Below are 14,617 nucleotides of genomic sequence, written 5' to 3'. Positions count from 1 at the left end.
GTTGAGAGAGAGATATGGTGTAGGTAAAGTCACTCATATCCCTCACCCATAGACTAGAGAAGGGACACCACTGACACTATTGATGTAGGGATGATATTTGCCAGGTAAATATCGAAACACACACTTGAGATAACCAAATGCAGAATGTCCCAGATGACGATGCCAGAGCCAAATATGTTATCTTTGTTGACGACACGAGCACGGTGAGCGGTATGATTATCTCTATCAGAATAGGTTGCATCCGGTAGAGCTAAGTAATACAAACCTCCCTTTGTGTAACATGCGAATTGTTTCTTAAGTGTTAAGATCCTGAAACTTGCAATAGGAAGGATATAATGTAGCATGACAATAGTATGAGGGGAGAAATTTGGCAACATATAATAAATTGGAATTGAGGTTGGGGACAAGGAGAGAGAGAGAGAGAGAGAGAGAGAGAGAGAGAGAGAGAGAGAGAGAGAGAGAGATAAGGTGTGGGAAAGGCAAAGATATCCTTCACCGGTGACTGGAGAAGGGACATCATTGGCATTAGTGATGTAGGGATGACGGAGTGTAGAAGGCAAGTGAGCAAACATGCGAGATTCAAATGTCATATGATCACTTGCTCTAGTATCAATCATCCATGTATTTGTACCATTACATGGTGGTGGTCATAAGCAAATAAAAGAACATAGGGTTCCAACAAAGTAGACCCTGTACGAGCAACAAAGATCGCAATGAGCCATGAATCAAATAGTGCACAAAAACAAAGCAAAGATCGCAATGGAAATACACAATAGCAAACCCTAAAAAAAAAAAAGGGAACATCCAGGGGCAGAATTAACGGCAAGGCAATGGCAACGACAACAACAAAAGGAAAGGGAAAGGCCTGATTCTTATTAATGTTTAATGTTTTTGTCAACACTTTATTCTAAAGCTAAGTTAAAAAAGAATTAAAGTATTTATGACTCCCACAACTAAATTTCAGCTGAAAAATAAGGAGCATGATTGTAGATGCCCCTACCCTAAGAGTATCTCTAAGAGAAATGTCAAATACCGAACATCAAATTTAAATTTGATGGCTGATGTGGCAATTTGACATTTACACAGTTTTACACTCCACTCCGATATGTCAAATAAACAATTATTGTAACAGTCAAATCATTCAAGATAAAGAAGAAAAAAAAAAGGAAAAAAAAATGAAAGTAACAGCTAAAAAATAATAAAATATTCATTTGACATATTGCTTTTGGGATGTTAAAAGTAACAGTTGAACCTTTAGCATTCATTCCACATTAGTTTTGACAATTCGGTTGGAGTGATGTAATATGTTATTTCTAGCCGTTAAAATTCTATTTGGCACTTTTGACATATCGGTTGGAGAACATCTCCAACAGTCTCTTTAATAGCTCTGATTTTTCAAAACACATATTTTACTTTGGAAGAACAAAACCTACATTGAAAATGCTAAAAACATGCACTTTCTCTTTTAAGATACTACATATATAGACATTCTTTACATGTTTTCGTTTTTTTAATACACATTTTATTAATTGAATTGAAGAATCTATTAGAGCATAAGTTATTAAAGTAGCAAACAAATATTTTTAAATTACCACATTCATCAATAAATTTTTAATTTGACGAGTTTAATTTGTTACTACTGTTAGAGATACTCTGACACATATAAGCGTGTCGGCAAATTCCAATTGAAACAACACCCCAACTAGGGCTGGCAATGGGTCGTGTCGTGTCGGGTTCGTGTCGTGTCGGGATAATAAACGTGTCAAGAATGCTCAACCCGAACCCAACCCATTTAATAAACGTGTCGTGTCGGGTTCCGGTCGTCTTTTATCGTGCGGGTTTCGAGTCGTGTAACGGGTTCATAAAGAATAACATGCATGTTACAAAACTCACAACCGAAAAAAATTTTAATTAAAAAAAAAACAGAGAGAGTAGAGAAAATATAAGGAAAAGAAAGAAAGAAAAAAGATAGAGAGAGGAGAGAAGAGAGAAGGAAAAGAAAGAAAAAAAATAGAGAGAGAGAGAGAGAGAGAGAGAGAGAGAGAGAGAGAGAGAGAGGAGAGAAGATTGAAGGAAAGAAAGAAAGAAAAAAAAAAGAGAGAGGAGAAGAAAGAAGGAAAAAAAAGAAAAAAAAAAAGAGGAGAAGAGAGACGGAAAAGAAAGGAAAACTCAAAAGAAAAAGAAACATTATAAATATCAATAGGCATACCATAAAATCACAAAGTTGGTTGTAGCATGGTGGATAAGATGTTTGAGAAAATGAGGATGGGAGGGGTTCGAAACCCCTTGTGTGTGTGTTGAAGTCTCCATTTGTCTTTATTTTTTAGCGGGTTAACAGGTTGTACACGGGTTGACACGACCCGTGACACGACCCGTTTAATAAACGGGTTAGATAGGTATTATAGCGGGTTAGCGGGTTGACCTGAAACCCACCTGTTTATTAAATGGGTCAGAACGGGTTGACCCGAAATTGACCTGTTTTTTATCGTGCGGATTGAACCCGCTAATTTCTCGTGCGAGTTTCGAGTCGTGTATCGGGTCGTATCCGAAATTGCCACCCCTAACCCCAACCATCATGCAACAGGGCATAAATTAAAGAGTGGTCCGCCACATCACTGTTATGTCTAACATGATTATTTATTCTTGGGCGTGCTTACAAAGGAAGAAACTACCTCCAGCAACTCAAGTAAAAGGAGATAAGGCCACACGTTTCCCACCTACAATATCCTTTTCTGCTTTTTCTGCACTAGGGATTTCTGAATTATTTCCAAGTAGTCCAAGACCCCATCTCGGAAGAACCCCCCTTTTATCCCGTCTTATTTCTTGTCAGTAGTGCACGTTCCAGTTCCCGTTCGGCAAGTGAGTAATTCTTTCTCGTAAGATTCTCCTGTCTCTCTCTCTCTCTCTCCCTCTCTCATGTTTTGAATTTTCATTTCTTATTATATTAAGAGAAAAGTTATATTCTCCCTTCACCTCTCTCTCTCTCATCTTTGCGTTTCGTTTACAACTATGTGGTTTTGAATTGCTACTGATGATTGAATGACACAGTATCGAAGTGTCCTTTTGAGATCAGAGTGGCCTTATAGACGAACTAAGAGTTATCTCATCAATAACATATAAGAGAGAAACGAGAGATTCATACATGGATTTCGTTGAAGGAGCTCCTTCATCTACAGTTGATATTCCAGAATTTTTAAAATCCTTCCCGAAGCTGTCTACCTCTGATTCATCTGCCAATCTTGATTCTTTACCTAATGGTGCTAAAGTTGTAGCCACTGAAAGTCTTGCTAGAAAAACATCTTCTTCTCATTACACGTTAGCGGACATGTTAAAAAGATCAGACGTTACTTCACGATGGGAGGATGGTCGTGTTGTGAACGAGTATCGCAGAATTATTCGGTCAGTTTGCAAACAATTTAATATTTTTTTCTTTCTTTGTAAAGGTCATTAACAATGGGTTTGGATGTAGGAAATAAACTTTAGATTTAGGTAAAAATCAGAATTTTTATATTAACATACATCTATTTCCATGTTTAGATAATAAAAAAAAAAGCCATAGAAATTTATAAATTTCACATGAAAAAAATAAGGAATTTGGATTGAATAAATAGAAAAGTTGATATATATTCAAATTTTCTTTGAGAAGTTGGGTTTAATCCTTGGATTTGGGGACTTTGATATAACTCCTTTGACTTTTATGTCATACATGATTACATTCCTTTTTAAATTTTTTATGATGTAATCTTTTTATTTTTATTTTTTAAGATTATTTTTTATTCCAATGTTGCCCCTTAAACATTGAATCGGGTAATTGTAATTTATGTGATAATTACAAGAAAGAATTGTTTATGACCATAATGATTTTGGTTATTAATTATGCTGCATTTTTTTTTCCTTCTTTTAATTGCATCCATGAATCTATATATATATAAAGCAAAAGGCAGAGAATGGTGAAACATTCAAAATACCAGAAAATGCCCTTTGTTAATTCAAACATTAAGAATTGAAATTATTAATTAAATGAGGATAATATGATAAATTCACATTTTTTTAATATTAAAAAAATTAAAATTAAAAACAAAATAAGATAATAGGTCCTACTTTTATGGATCTGATACCAAATTGACAGGACCCGACCCAATTTCCGCTTTGGAATTCGAGCCAAGTCCTGTGCGTGTCCGACACCTGACGAATGTTGGGCACAAAAGACCTTTTTATCCCTCTCGTTTCAAATTCTTTTTACACTTTCCCTTAGACTTCTGCCGAAAATTCGGCAGAGTCTCCATTGTATTTTGACCAAACCAAAAGTTTTCCACCTGTTAAACAATCAAATAAGTCCACACCAACAGCCAGAATATCTCAAATAACAGATCTCAACTCCAGTTTTTCAGTTTCAAATAGATATCAGAGCATTTTCTAGAGTTTTCAGGGTTCTAAGGATTTTCCACAAAACTCTACCTTATTTGGTGGCGCGGAAGCTATGAACGGCCCGGTGGTGGATCCTGCGCACTTCTACGACCTGGGGGCGAAAAATAGGTTAAAAACGTGAGTGCACAAAAATAAGGTTCTTAAAAACAAGCTAGAACATAATAACCCCCGTTTGAAATACATAGGGATATAAATCGCTAATTTGTCTCTATGTCAAAACAAGGTATTCAAATAAGCATGTAAAGCGTGTTAACGAATATACTCGTATATTGAACAAATATATAAGGATATAAATGCGCGAATATCAAAGAAACTGGTATAAAATAACTGAAAGTCATAATTGAATAAAAGAAAACTCAAAATCCTTTGAAAATACCACCTATTTGTACCCCTGTCATATCCGTCAATTCCCCTGGCAGGTCTCGGGTGCCACGCAATCTACCAGAGCCGCAAACTGGCGAAATCAGGGGACTATGATCAGCCTGATCCGCTGGCAGGTCCTCGATGACACCAAGTCAACTCGAGTCGCTCTGGCAGGATGCAGGGGACCGTAGTTAGCCTGATCCGCAATCATGGCAGGTCTCGGGGACACAGAGTCAGCTGAGCCTCAATTCTGGCAGGTCTCGGGACACCAAGTTTGCCGAGCCGCAAATCCTGGCACTCACGGTCCGAGCGTCCCCGTAACTCGTGAGGCAAAGTCAAGTGCACTGACGTAAACTGAATCGGACTGGATGTCCATAGACATCGGTCCAACTCTGGGTAATCACCAAATAAAGGGTGGGTACATGGTGGTTCTAAAATAAACTATTTTTAGAAAAATCTAATAGCTCACTGCCTTTTTGTGAAACTGACATTTAACTGCTGTTTCTTCTGATAGAGTTCTCAAACTCTGCTTTTTATATTACTTGAGCTTCAGTAACTAAACAACACGTAAATCAAAGCATTGTACCGCTCACATCACGTTTGAAATAAATAGTTCATAAAACTTCTTCAAAATCAATAATCAAATTAACCCATATAAACTGACTTATAAAAGCTTATTTGTATAAAATCATTATAAAATCATTTAAGTAATCTCATTTATATAAATCATTTATATAACTCCTGCATATAAAATCGTTTATGAAAGAAAGTCCACTCACTGATGGTCCGAGCTAATTGGACCCTTCGAAGGTCCCTCCTGCGGGTCGACTGGATCTGTGTAGCCTGATTATCCATGAATAATAAATCAATAGTCTGCTGAATAAAAAGAATTTAAATTAAACACCCTGCCCCCGGCTCTTAGAAATACGTGCACTCGTTTCAAGTTACTCCTATGCCCACATTAGCCTTTCAGACTCTTAGATCAGTTTTGGAAGACTCGATGCTTGACTAAGCGATAAACCACCAGACCGGCCAATCCGGGACCTCGTGGGTCCATGGTCTCCAATGGCCAATCTGGGCTTCTCTGAAGGTTCCTGATAGAGAAGGAACCATGTTCCGCGAGTTTGGTCCGAAACGGACGGTCGGATTAGCCGAAATCGCGGTATCGCTTAAAATTCAAACCCGAGCCCCAGGGTTCGCGATTTCGGAGTATCCGGGACTCCGATTCATAATCCATCGAATCCTACACGATCCTGAAATCATGTAGACCGACATATCCAAAATTCAGTGTGATCCAACGATTTGACGACACTGCACCCAAGGATTGCGCGATATGAAAAATCCGTTCGGGGCTCAAACGGACTCCGAATCGAGATCCGCGAAATCCTACGCGCTCGTGACGACACGAGGGTCACAAAACTGAACAGAATTACTTCACCACCCTCGCCCACGCGCCCCAGCACGCGCGGGCAGATTTGGGTGTCTTAAGCGATTTCGGGTGGTCGAAAAATCTCGGAACCAGGACTCCAAACTCCTATCCTAGGTAAAACACCCCATTTGGAGTCACTTTTGTTCTTGGACATACCCCCAAAATTGACCAGAAACGGTAGATCACGGCGGCCGAAGTTTCGGCCAGATTTCAAGTCGAAAATTAATCGCTTTAGAGCTAAACTCGATCGAAACCCATACATCCATCAGCTAGAAAACGAAAAATAGCTGAGAAACCATACCTTACTCGATCGATTTGGTGGAGAATTGAAGGAGAAAATCGAGCTGGAAGTTTGAACACGAAATCCGAAAAAAATGGAGTTTTCCGGCGAGCTCCAGCCACGACAACTCCGGCGAAGGGTCAGAAAATGATGGCGGTCGAGTGGTGGTTCGTTTGGTACCAGCGGCGGAGATCGGCTCCAAGCGTGGTGGCCGTGGCGACGATGAGAAGGGACGAAGGTCGGCTGGCGCGGGCTGATCGGGAGAGAGAGAGAAGAGAGAGAAATGAGGAGAGAGAAGGGAGGAAGGGATAAAAATCTGACTTTTTGACCAAATTACCATTTTGCCCTTCGCGGTATTTTGCTCGTATTTTCTTCGTTACAAGTCCGATTCGGGTCTACTCCATGTCTACGGACTCGTTTCGCCGTACTCTACGCAATGGCGTAAGCGGAATTGCCAAATTCTTTTCCGATAAAAAAGTCAACTTTTCCCTATTAAATAATGCGAGGGCAAAATTATCTTTTTGCTAGAAGATATTAATCCTATTTTTTAGATATTTTATTTCTTTTTAGATATTTTGTTTTGGGTTATTACACTTGTTATCTTTTATTAATTCTAAAAATAAAATAAAAAAGAAAAAGAAAACCAATTGGCATATGCGTGAGCATGTGTCAAGGGGCTAGTTCTATTAATTGCATCCATGATGTTGTTTATTAATGTTGCCTTCTTCTTTTTTTTTTCCTTCTTTTAACCCAAAAAAATGGTTTGCTTTCTTTCTTATTGTTTACGACATTTTTGTTAGGTAAATTGAAGAAACAAAAAAAAAGGTATATTGAAAATTACAAGATACCTATATGTCAGGTAGATTATATATTATCTCATACTTCCCGCAATAATGAGGTACAATCCTATATTTACCTAGTAAATTATGTACATAATCTCACATTTACCTAATAATTAGGTACATAATATTATATTTACCTAGTAACCTGGTACATTAGAAAATTTTACCTATATATATATTAATATGAAGCACATGAGCTCATAGTACCTATATATTAGGTACATAAAAACTTCATCAATAATTCTCTTGTTTATATTGTTTTTGTCAAATTTTTTATTTGTTGCTATGCTTAAACACCACTAATCAACTCGATAAGTATAACATATTGTGTTTTCAATATTTGGGTGTCTACCTGATGCATAGATACATAATTTCATGTGGGTACTTGTCTCATCGATTAGTATAATATATGGGTCTTTATATTAATTGATTAAATTATATTTTATCCATATATTAGGTAAATATTCACAAGGAAAGAATTCAAAATTCAAAATTTAAAATTCAATTACAATGAAATGATGCATTAAATTGGATTTTCAATGTGTTTCCTTATTTACCTAAAAAGCTAAAATTGATAAAACAAAAAAAAAGTAATAGAAGTTAAAGGACTTGCATCTAAAACCAAAACGACGAGGACTTAGCCTAATGACAACTAATCTTTTTGGATCTAGATCTAAGAAACCCTTGAATAAATCCTATCTAAATAGTTGTCAATTCTAAAATTCCAAGAGAATAGAAGTTTAAAAATAGTAAATTTCATGTGTAAAACCATTAGCCAAATAAGAACTTTACAAATTTTAGAACATTAATTTATCATCATTTTAATAACAGACCTATGGCCCATCACTAGCAACGTCGATATTGTCCCCAACTTAACCACCTGTTTAGTAGGTGTGGGGTTTTATACAAAAGACCTCAATATTATTAGGAGTGCAGTAATTAATTATGAGAATATCTCATAATTAATAAGGCCGTGTCAACTATATGAAACAAAGAAGTAAATCACCTAATTAACTTAGGAAATAAATCTCCTTAATTTAGTAGGTTAACTCACGTCAACATTCCCTAACTCTACTTTTTTGAAAGGGATATTATTGAGGTACTGTTCCAATTGGAGTTGAAAGATATACGTTCTGGCTACTTGAACGATGATGACATAGTCATTATTCATGGTCGAGCAAAGATCCCCTATTTTGCGAAACCTTGTATTGAAACTAAATTGTCAAGCTATAGACAAGAATTCAAATCTTTGGTTTCAAGAATGCTCGGGGAGAATGCTGCAATAGTGGAGTTAGTGCACTTCTATGGCACGATCGACCACCTTGGGTAAGAAAACCATCTGAACAACTTTTTACTATTTTTTTAATTTAAAAATAATAATAATTATTTTTATTATTTATATAAAAGTATCTTTGCGTGTGGATTAATTTTCCTTGTATACGTGAAGGATGACTTTTAACGACTTATGGTATCATCCTCTGCTCCAATCATCTAATGAGAGATATTTTTCCCCTCTTGACGCCTGGTTGCATCTTCAATATGAGAGAAGACTTACATGGAGAAATATGTATCAAAATGTGGCGAATAATGATATTGACATCAACACAATCGTTGGAAAATCTAACTACAAGGCTTTTAAGTCCGTTCTTTTGAAAAAAACCAAAAAGGAAGGTGCATATAAGAATAATGCCTTGGGAGTGTTTGATTACTCAAGATACATCCTCGAGAATGTTAATAAAAATGTGGATAAGGACAATGAAAGAATTTCGGTATGCATATCACCTTAAATTACTTTGTAAATTTTTATATATATACGAATGTTTAATAATTTGATATCAAAACTTTTGCAGACCAAGCATGAAGTGGAAGAAGAGCTTACTTCGTTGTTCCCCACACGGCTAATAGATTTATATGAGTTCTTGTATTCTATGGGCATTAGCATGGACTCCTTAGGGCTACGAAGGTACACTACTACACAAAGTACTTTCTATAGCATTAATTAATAGAATTTTATTTTCTTAAATGCTATTAAAAGGAGCTTTACAACAATTTTAGTAAAATTGCTGCAGTAGTATACAAAGTAGAAGATATATGCATATTTCCCTTCTATTGAGGGATACCTTTATGGTCCCCTACAAATTTTTTTTCAATGATCCAAGCCATTTTACATCTTTATTCATAGACCGTCCTCATGCAGATTAAAAATCATTAATGCATCTAATTGGGACCAACAAAGTAGACGAATACAGTGCTTCAATAAAAGATTATAATAACAACCATCTAATTGATTGGTCAAATTGTTTCAGATTCAAGTGATTCTTTTGCGTATATGATCTTTGAAGGAATATCTAAAAACTCTTAAAAGTGAATATAAAGGCAAAAACTATCATCCGGATGTCTGCACGTTATTATCGTGCGGATGCCATCGTAAACGAAGAAGAAAGCAAAGAAGGGTAGTAGAAAATATATGGCGTCCACATGATAATAATATATAAACGTCCGCATAACAGAAAATATGCTATTAAATAAGGCTAAATTAGTACACTTACAAAATGTTTAAATATAATTAAATAAAATATCAAAGGAAAAAAAGAGTATTATAAAAGTTAAGGGGCACATGCGTAAACTGAGTTTTAAAAAAATAAAATAAAATCCAATTGGTACATGCCTAGGGCTAGTGAACTATTAATTCATAGTTTAATTTTTTAAATGAAATAAAGCCCATTTCTTGTAAGTGTGATCTCTAAGAAGCGTCGCCTTCGTATCTCTTTGCGTGTGTGCCAAGGGGCTAGGGAAGTATAATCAAAGCATGTTTTTATATTTGTCTTAAGCCCATTTTTGGTAAGTGTGATTTCTCTGAAGCGTACTCTTCGTGTCACTTTGAGACAGCTTTGCATTTCTCTGAAGCTCTCTCAACCAAGTTGATCAGTAAAATTTTCATCCAAATTCTCGCAGATCATATTGCTTAGACTCTAATTGGGATTTAGAACAAGCTCCTACTCCATTATGAATCGGAAATCAAAAATCGTACATCTCGATCCGCAAATCGTAACTCATAAAATACTATTTGGATTCTGGAAATCGCAATAGAAATCTTAGTTGTAATCTTCATTGCAGTCTCAATCTCCGACCAAGATTCACAAATCGCAAGCTCCGATCAAAATTCAAGAATTGCACAAGGTCCTTTGTAATATGCATATGAAATTGTATTGTTTTGGCTTTGGTTGTAGAGCTTCTAAGCAAGATTGCAACTCAAATATGAAATTAGGTCCACTACTAGTGATGATGTCGATGAGATGAAAAGATAAATTTGTGTTGAAAAGATAAAAAATCAATGTATTATAAAACTCATAGACATAATATTTTATGTTTTTATAGGATGTAAAATACTTACGAAGATGTTTATCCCAAAGTGTTATTTTGGTGTATGCTTCAATTTATGCTTTGTATCTGATATCATGTTGTTTTATTATTCCCAGATCAATGTAGACGCAGAACTTTGATCATGAACACAGCTGCCCAACCTTCACGCCCCAAAAAGACCAAAGAACTTGATCATGATCGATGTAGACGTAGAACTTTGATCGTGAATATGGTCCTATCTTAATGGAGCTGATAGCATGTCACAGCATTTACATTTTGGAGCCAAGCCTAGAGTTTTTTTCTAACTCACGTTTTTAGTACCAAGCCTAGAGTTTCACAAGATAAGCTCTTTGTGAATGTTGGCTCGTAATCATGCTATCCTTTTATCCCATGCCACTATTATTTGTGATTTATAATATTTTGGAGCTTTGATCCCTTGTTTGGTATGATTATGACTAGTCATATCTACTAGTTAGTTGTCATTGGGGTTTTATGGTGCTCAGGATGTAGGTTATTTGCTTTGACCTATTTCATTTTGATTTGACATGGTTACTTTTGTCATATTTTGGACCAAATCAATGCTTTTGGTTATCTGATTAATGTGCCTTGGATTAATAATAGTAAAAAAAATTATGTTGATTACCTATTTAAAATAAATATGAGGACTTAATCAATAAAAGTACCCAACCACGAACATTAACTCAAAATCCTAATTCCCGGGACTCAAAGTGTGTGCACGACTTTTAAGGAAGTTTCTAAGGGTACAAGGTCTACTAATCTTGTCATGAGAATTTAGTCTCGATCAAGCAGTTACTACTACAAAAAGTGAAAAAAGACAATCAGAAAACGACGGTAGATCAAAAAACTATAGTTGTGTTTGAAAAGACAACGGTAATTTAAAACCGTCGTAGATGAATAACTTAAACACCCAAAAAATGGAGATTCCCATGGATGTTTTTAAAAAATGACGCACCAAATTAAAAAAGGGTCGTCTTATTGAAAATGATTTCTTTAGAGTTAAACTCTGAGCCCAAAAACAACGACAGCAGCTATGAAGTTACCGATGTAGAAAGTAAAGACGACTGTTTTCAACAACAGCCACCATGTTTACTCTTAAATAAACATGACCAAATTTTCTTAGTCTGTGTTGTATAATTTCAAAGGAATCCACATCAGAATACTACAAAAATTTTACGTATTAAGTCATTGTACCACGACAATAAAGATAAATTTAGCGACTTTTTATTCAAAGTGTACTACGACGGTATCTATTACTCTACTGTCCGGGTAAGTTGTACTAACCACGTCGGTTTATTCAATTAACAATGTATAATATTACTTTACCACGTTGTGAACTAAAAAATATCGTTGTATTTATTTTCTTTATACGTGTGACCTTATCTATAAATCGACATCTTAATTTTTATTTATTTTTAAGATTTATTTCTAGGTTTTTTGTAGCATACGACAGTAGATCAACAGAATGACAAGAATTATACAGAAAACCATCTTAACAAGAAAATTAGACGTTGATGATGTACGTATCGATTAAAAAATGTGAATCTTACCATTGGGAATTTTGTTCCTCATCATAATCAATTTGTTAGAACTTGTAAAATATATATATGTTAAATAATTATTCATACTACATATTAATTATTTATTAATATGAATTTTTTTATTTAAATATTTATTGTGAAGATTTATATGTTATTAAATCTTAAGCCTAGTATGAGATTATCCCTTTAGTTGAAAGATGACACCATTTTTGTTATCCATGTGTAGAGACTTAGAATTGGTTTTTAATCAAATCATCATTGCCATGCCACCTTACATGCTAGTAACAAGTGATGTTGTGATATCATTGGCCAAAGGTGGATGACTCACATTATTCCTTACCTTTCTACATTATCTTTTGGTGGTGGTGGTGTGATATCATTGGCCAAATGGGGATGAGTCACATTAAACCCTACCTTTCTATCTTATCTTTTGGTGGTTTAAATATTGTATATATAAAAATTATTTGGGTGCATCGTAGCCTCTCCTATAAGTATCATGCTTCTTTACTTCAATCATTCATTCCAATCCCTTGAGATAGATTTCTACCATGAAGTAGTGTTAGAGAGAGAGAGGGAGGGAGAGAGAGAGAGAGAGAGAGAGAGAGAGAGAGAAACAAGATGAAGAGTGCGTGTGTTTGTCCTGCAATATTTCATACTTATCATGGTGAGTGGGTCACGTAATATGTTCTAAAAGTTCTTATTTTGTGATAAATGTGAAAATCATGGGTTTATTCAATTTACAAACATCTCTCTATTTTCAAGTCAAAGCATGTCTAATTTGTGCAATATTTCACACAATGTATATTATTTGGAGTTTTTGTGAAGTATGTATTATTCATGGAACATCAGAACTTCAGTGACGGGGTCCGAAGGATAAATGTACTAGACAGGGACATAGGGCAGTGAGGCCGATAGGGGTCACATACTGGGTACAATTTGTGAAGGATAACCAAGATTTGAAGTAATGATGTGATATGATTTGGATTGTGTATCTTTTTATTATATTTTTCTAGAGTGTGTAAAATGGCATTGCTTGACTGTCATATTACATAATTTACTCACTAAGCAGTGGTTTGCTAATCCCTCACCTATTTTGTTTTTTAGATCAATTAGTGAGCAAGACAAAGCCGAAACCAAAGAAGTTGGATTACTTTGGAGTGATAAAATTTTATTTATATCTTGTACACTTGTAAGATTATTAATTTTTTTTTTCATATATATATATATAATGATAATGTATTTTAACCAATTTTTCAGTCTTCTTATTTATTTATTTCAATTCACGCACCCAGATTCTAGAATATTCTTTATTTTCGAATCGGGTCATGACATGATTCACAAATGTGAGAGAAACACATATTTTAGATGTTGATGATGTATGTATCTTTGTGTCTTCGAGATACACAAAGGCACATGCACATCAAAATCCAAAAACTTTGCCTCTAAAATTTGGCGACGGCAGCCACACATCAACATCCAAAACATTTGCATTCAGAAAGATAATTTTTTAGAAGTTGATGATGTGTGTGGGTTTGTGTCTTTCAAATACACAAACACGCACACACATCAACATTCAAACTATTGCCTCCAAAGAGGTAAGACAGAGCCAAGGGCAAGAAGAAGTTGGAACCCTAATTGAAAACTAAAACTGAAAGAACGTGTGAAAAAAACCCTATTTATACAAAAATAAACTTCACTATCCACGCCAGTTCTCTTACAAGTAGCGACGTCTAATTAGAATAATCCACATCTGTGCATAATATATTATCGTCATATAAATAGATATAACCACGCCGGTTTGGTAAACTAAATTCATCGACTTTAAAACAAACAACATCAGTTATTCATAAAAAGACGATGTGGTACATTACAATATCACTTCTTCAAAAATAAACTTTTGACGTTTAATGCCCAGAGAACCACGTGATTTTCGGAATACCAAAAGTCAACTAGCTTTATTACCAACCACGTCGATTTCTACTAATATAACATCGGGGAAGAACATACTTGGGCGGCTTTTGTCAGAACCGTCGTCGTATTGATCTTTGGGACAATATAAAAACTTTTTCGTCACTTGGCCTAAACTTTTACGCTCTCTCTAACTGATAAAAATTTTCAGTTTCCTCTCAGTTTCCCTCTCATTTCCCAAAAGCTGCATGTCTGATTCTCACTCTCTTCCTCATCTTTGTCTCCAAAACTCCAAAGTTTACTTCCGAAAAAACTTTCTTTGGAAGCCAAAGGTATTTTCTCACTCTCTTTTTCTTTTTTCAATATCATTTGAAGTTTTTTTATTTTTTTTATTTTTAAAGAACAAGTCCCATTGAGGTTTGAAACAAGACTCAGGTTTGAAAAT

General features: G+C 35.3%; 1 protein-coding gene across 5 annotated transcripts; it reads left to right on the top strand.

Moving 5' to 3' along the window:
• Positions 2,726-11,274, top strand: LOC109946986. Of its 5 annotated transcripts, none has more exons than XM_020556126.1 (5): positions 2,726-2,859; positions 3,049-3,399; positions 8,429-8,668; positions 8,790-9,111; positions 9,193-9,918. In XM_020556126.1, the coding sequence occupies exons 2-5, from the start codon at positions 3,143-3,145 to the stop codon at positions 9,343-9,345; spliced, it is 972 nt and encodes a 323-aa protein (XP_020411715.1). In that variant the 5' UTR covers positions 2,726-2,859; positions 3,049-3,142; the 3' UTR covers positions 9,346-9,918. The 5 variants fall into 5 exon arrangements, with proteins under 5 accessions (XP_020411715.1, XP_020411716.1, XP_020411714.1 ...); XM_020556127.1 differs by having other exon boundaries at positions 2,734-2,876; XM_020556128.1 differs by adding an exon at positions 10,822-11,274 and having other exon boundaries at positions 2,736-3,399; positions 9,193-9,305.

The sequence above is a fragment of the Prunus persica genome, chromosome G2 (assembly GCF_000346465.2).
Source record: "Prunus persica cultivar Lovell chromosome G2, Prunus_persica_NCBIv2, whole genome shotgun sequence".
Lineage (NCBI taxonomy): Eukaryota > Viridiplantae > Streptophyta > Magnoliopsida > Rosales > Rosaceae > Prunus > Prunus persica.
The sequence above is the reverse complement of the archived record's forward strand: the minus strand, read 5'-3'. Positions and strand labels throughout refer to the sequence as shown.

What these genes read in the sequence shown, in the direction of transcription:
- LOC109946986 (XM_020556126.1), top strand. Translation starts at nt 3,143, where the DNA reads ATGGATTTCGTTGAAGGAGCTCCTTCATCTACAGTTGATATTCCAGAA. An exon ending in GAGTATCGCAGAATTATTCG is followed by an intron (nt 3,400 to 8,428) that starts GTCAGTTTGCAA and finishes CTTTTTTGAAAG; the next exon opens with GGATATTATTGAGGTACTGT. An exon ending in AGGACAATGAAAGAATTTCG is followed by an intron (nt 9,112 to 9,192) that starts GTATGCATATCA and finishes AAACTTTTGCAG; the next exon opens with ACCAAGCATGAAGTGGAAGA.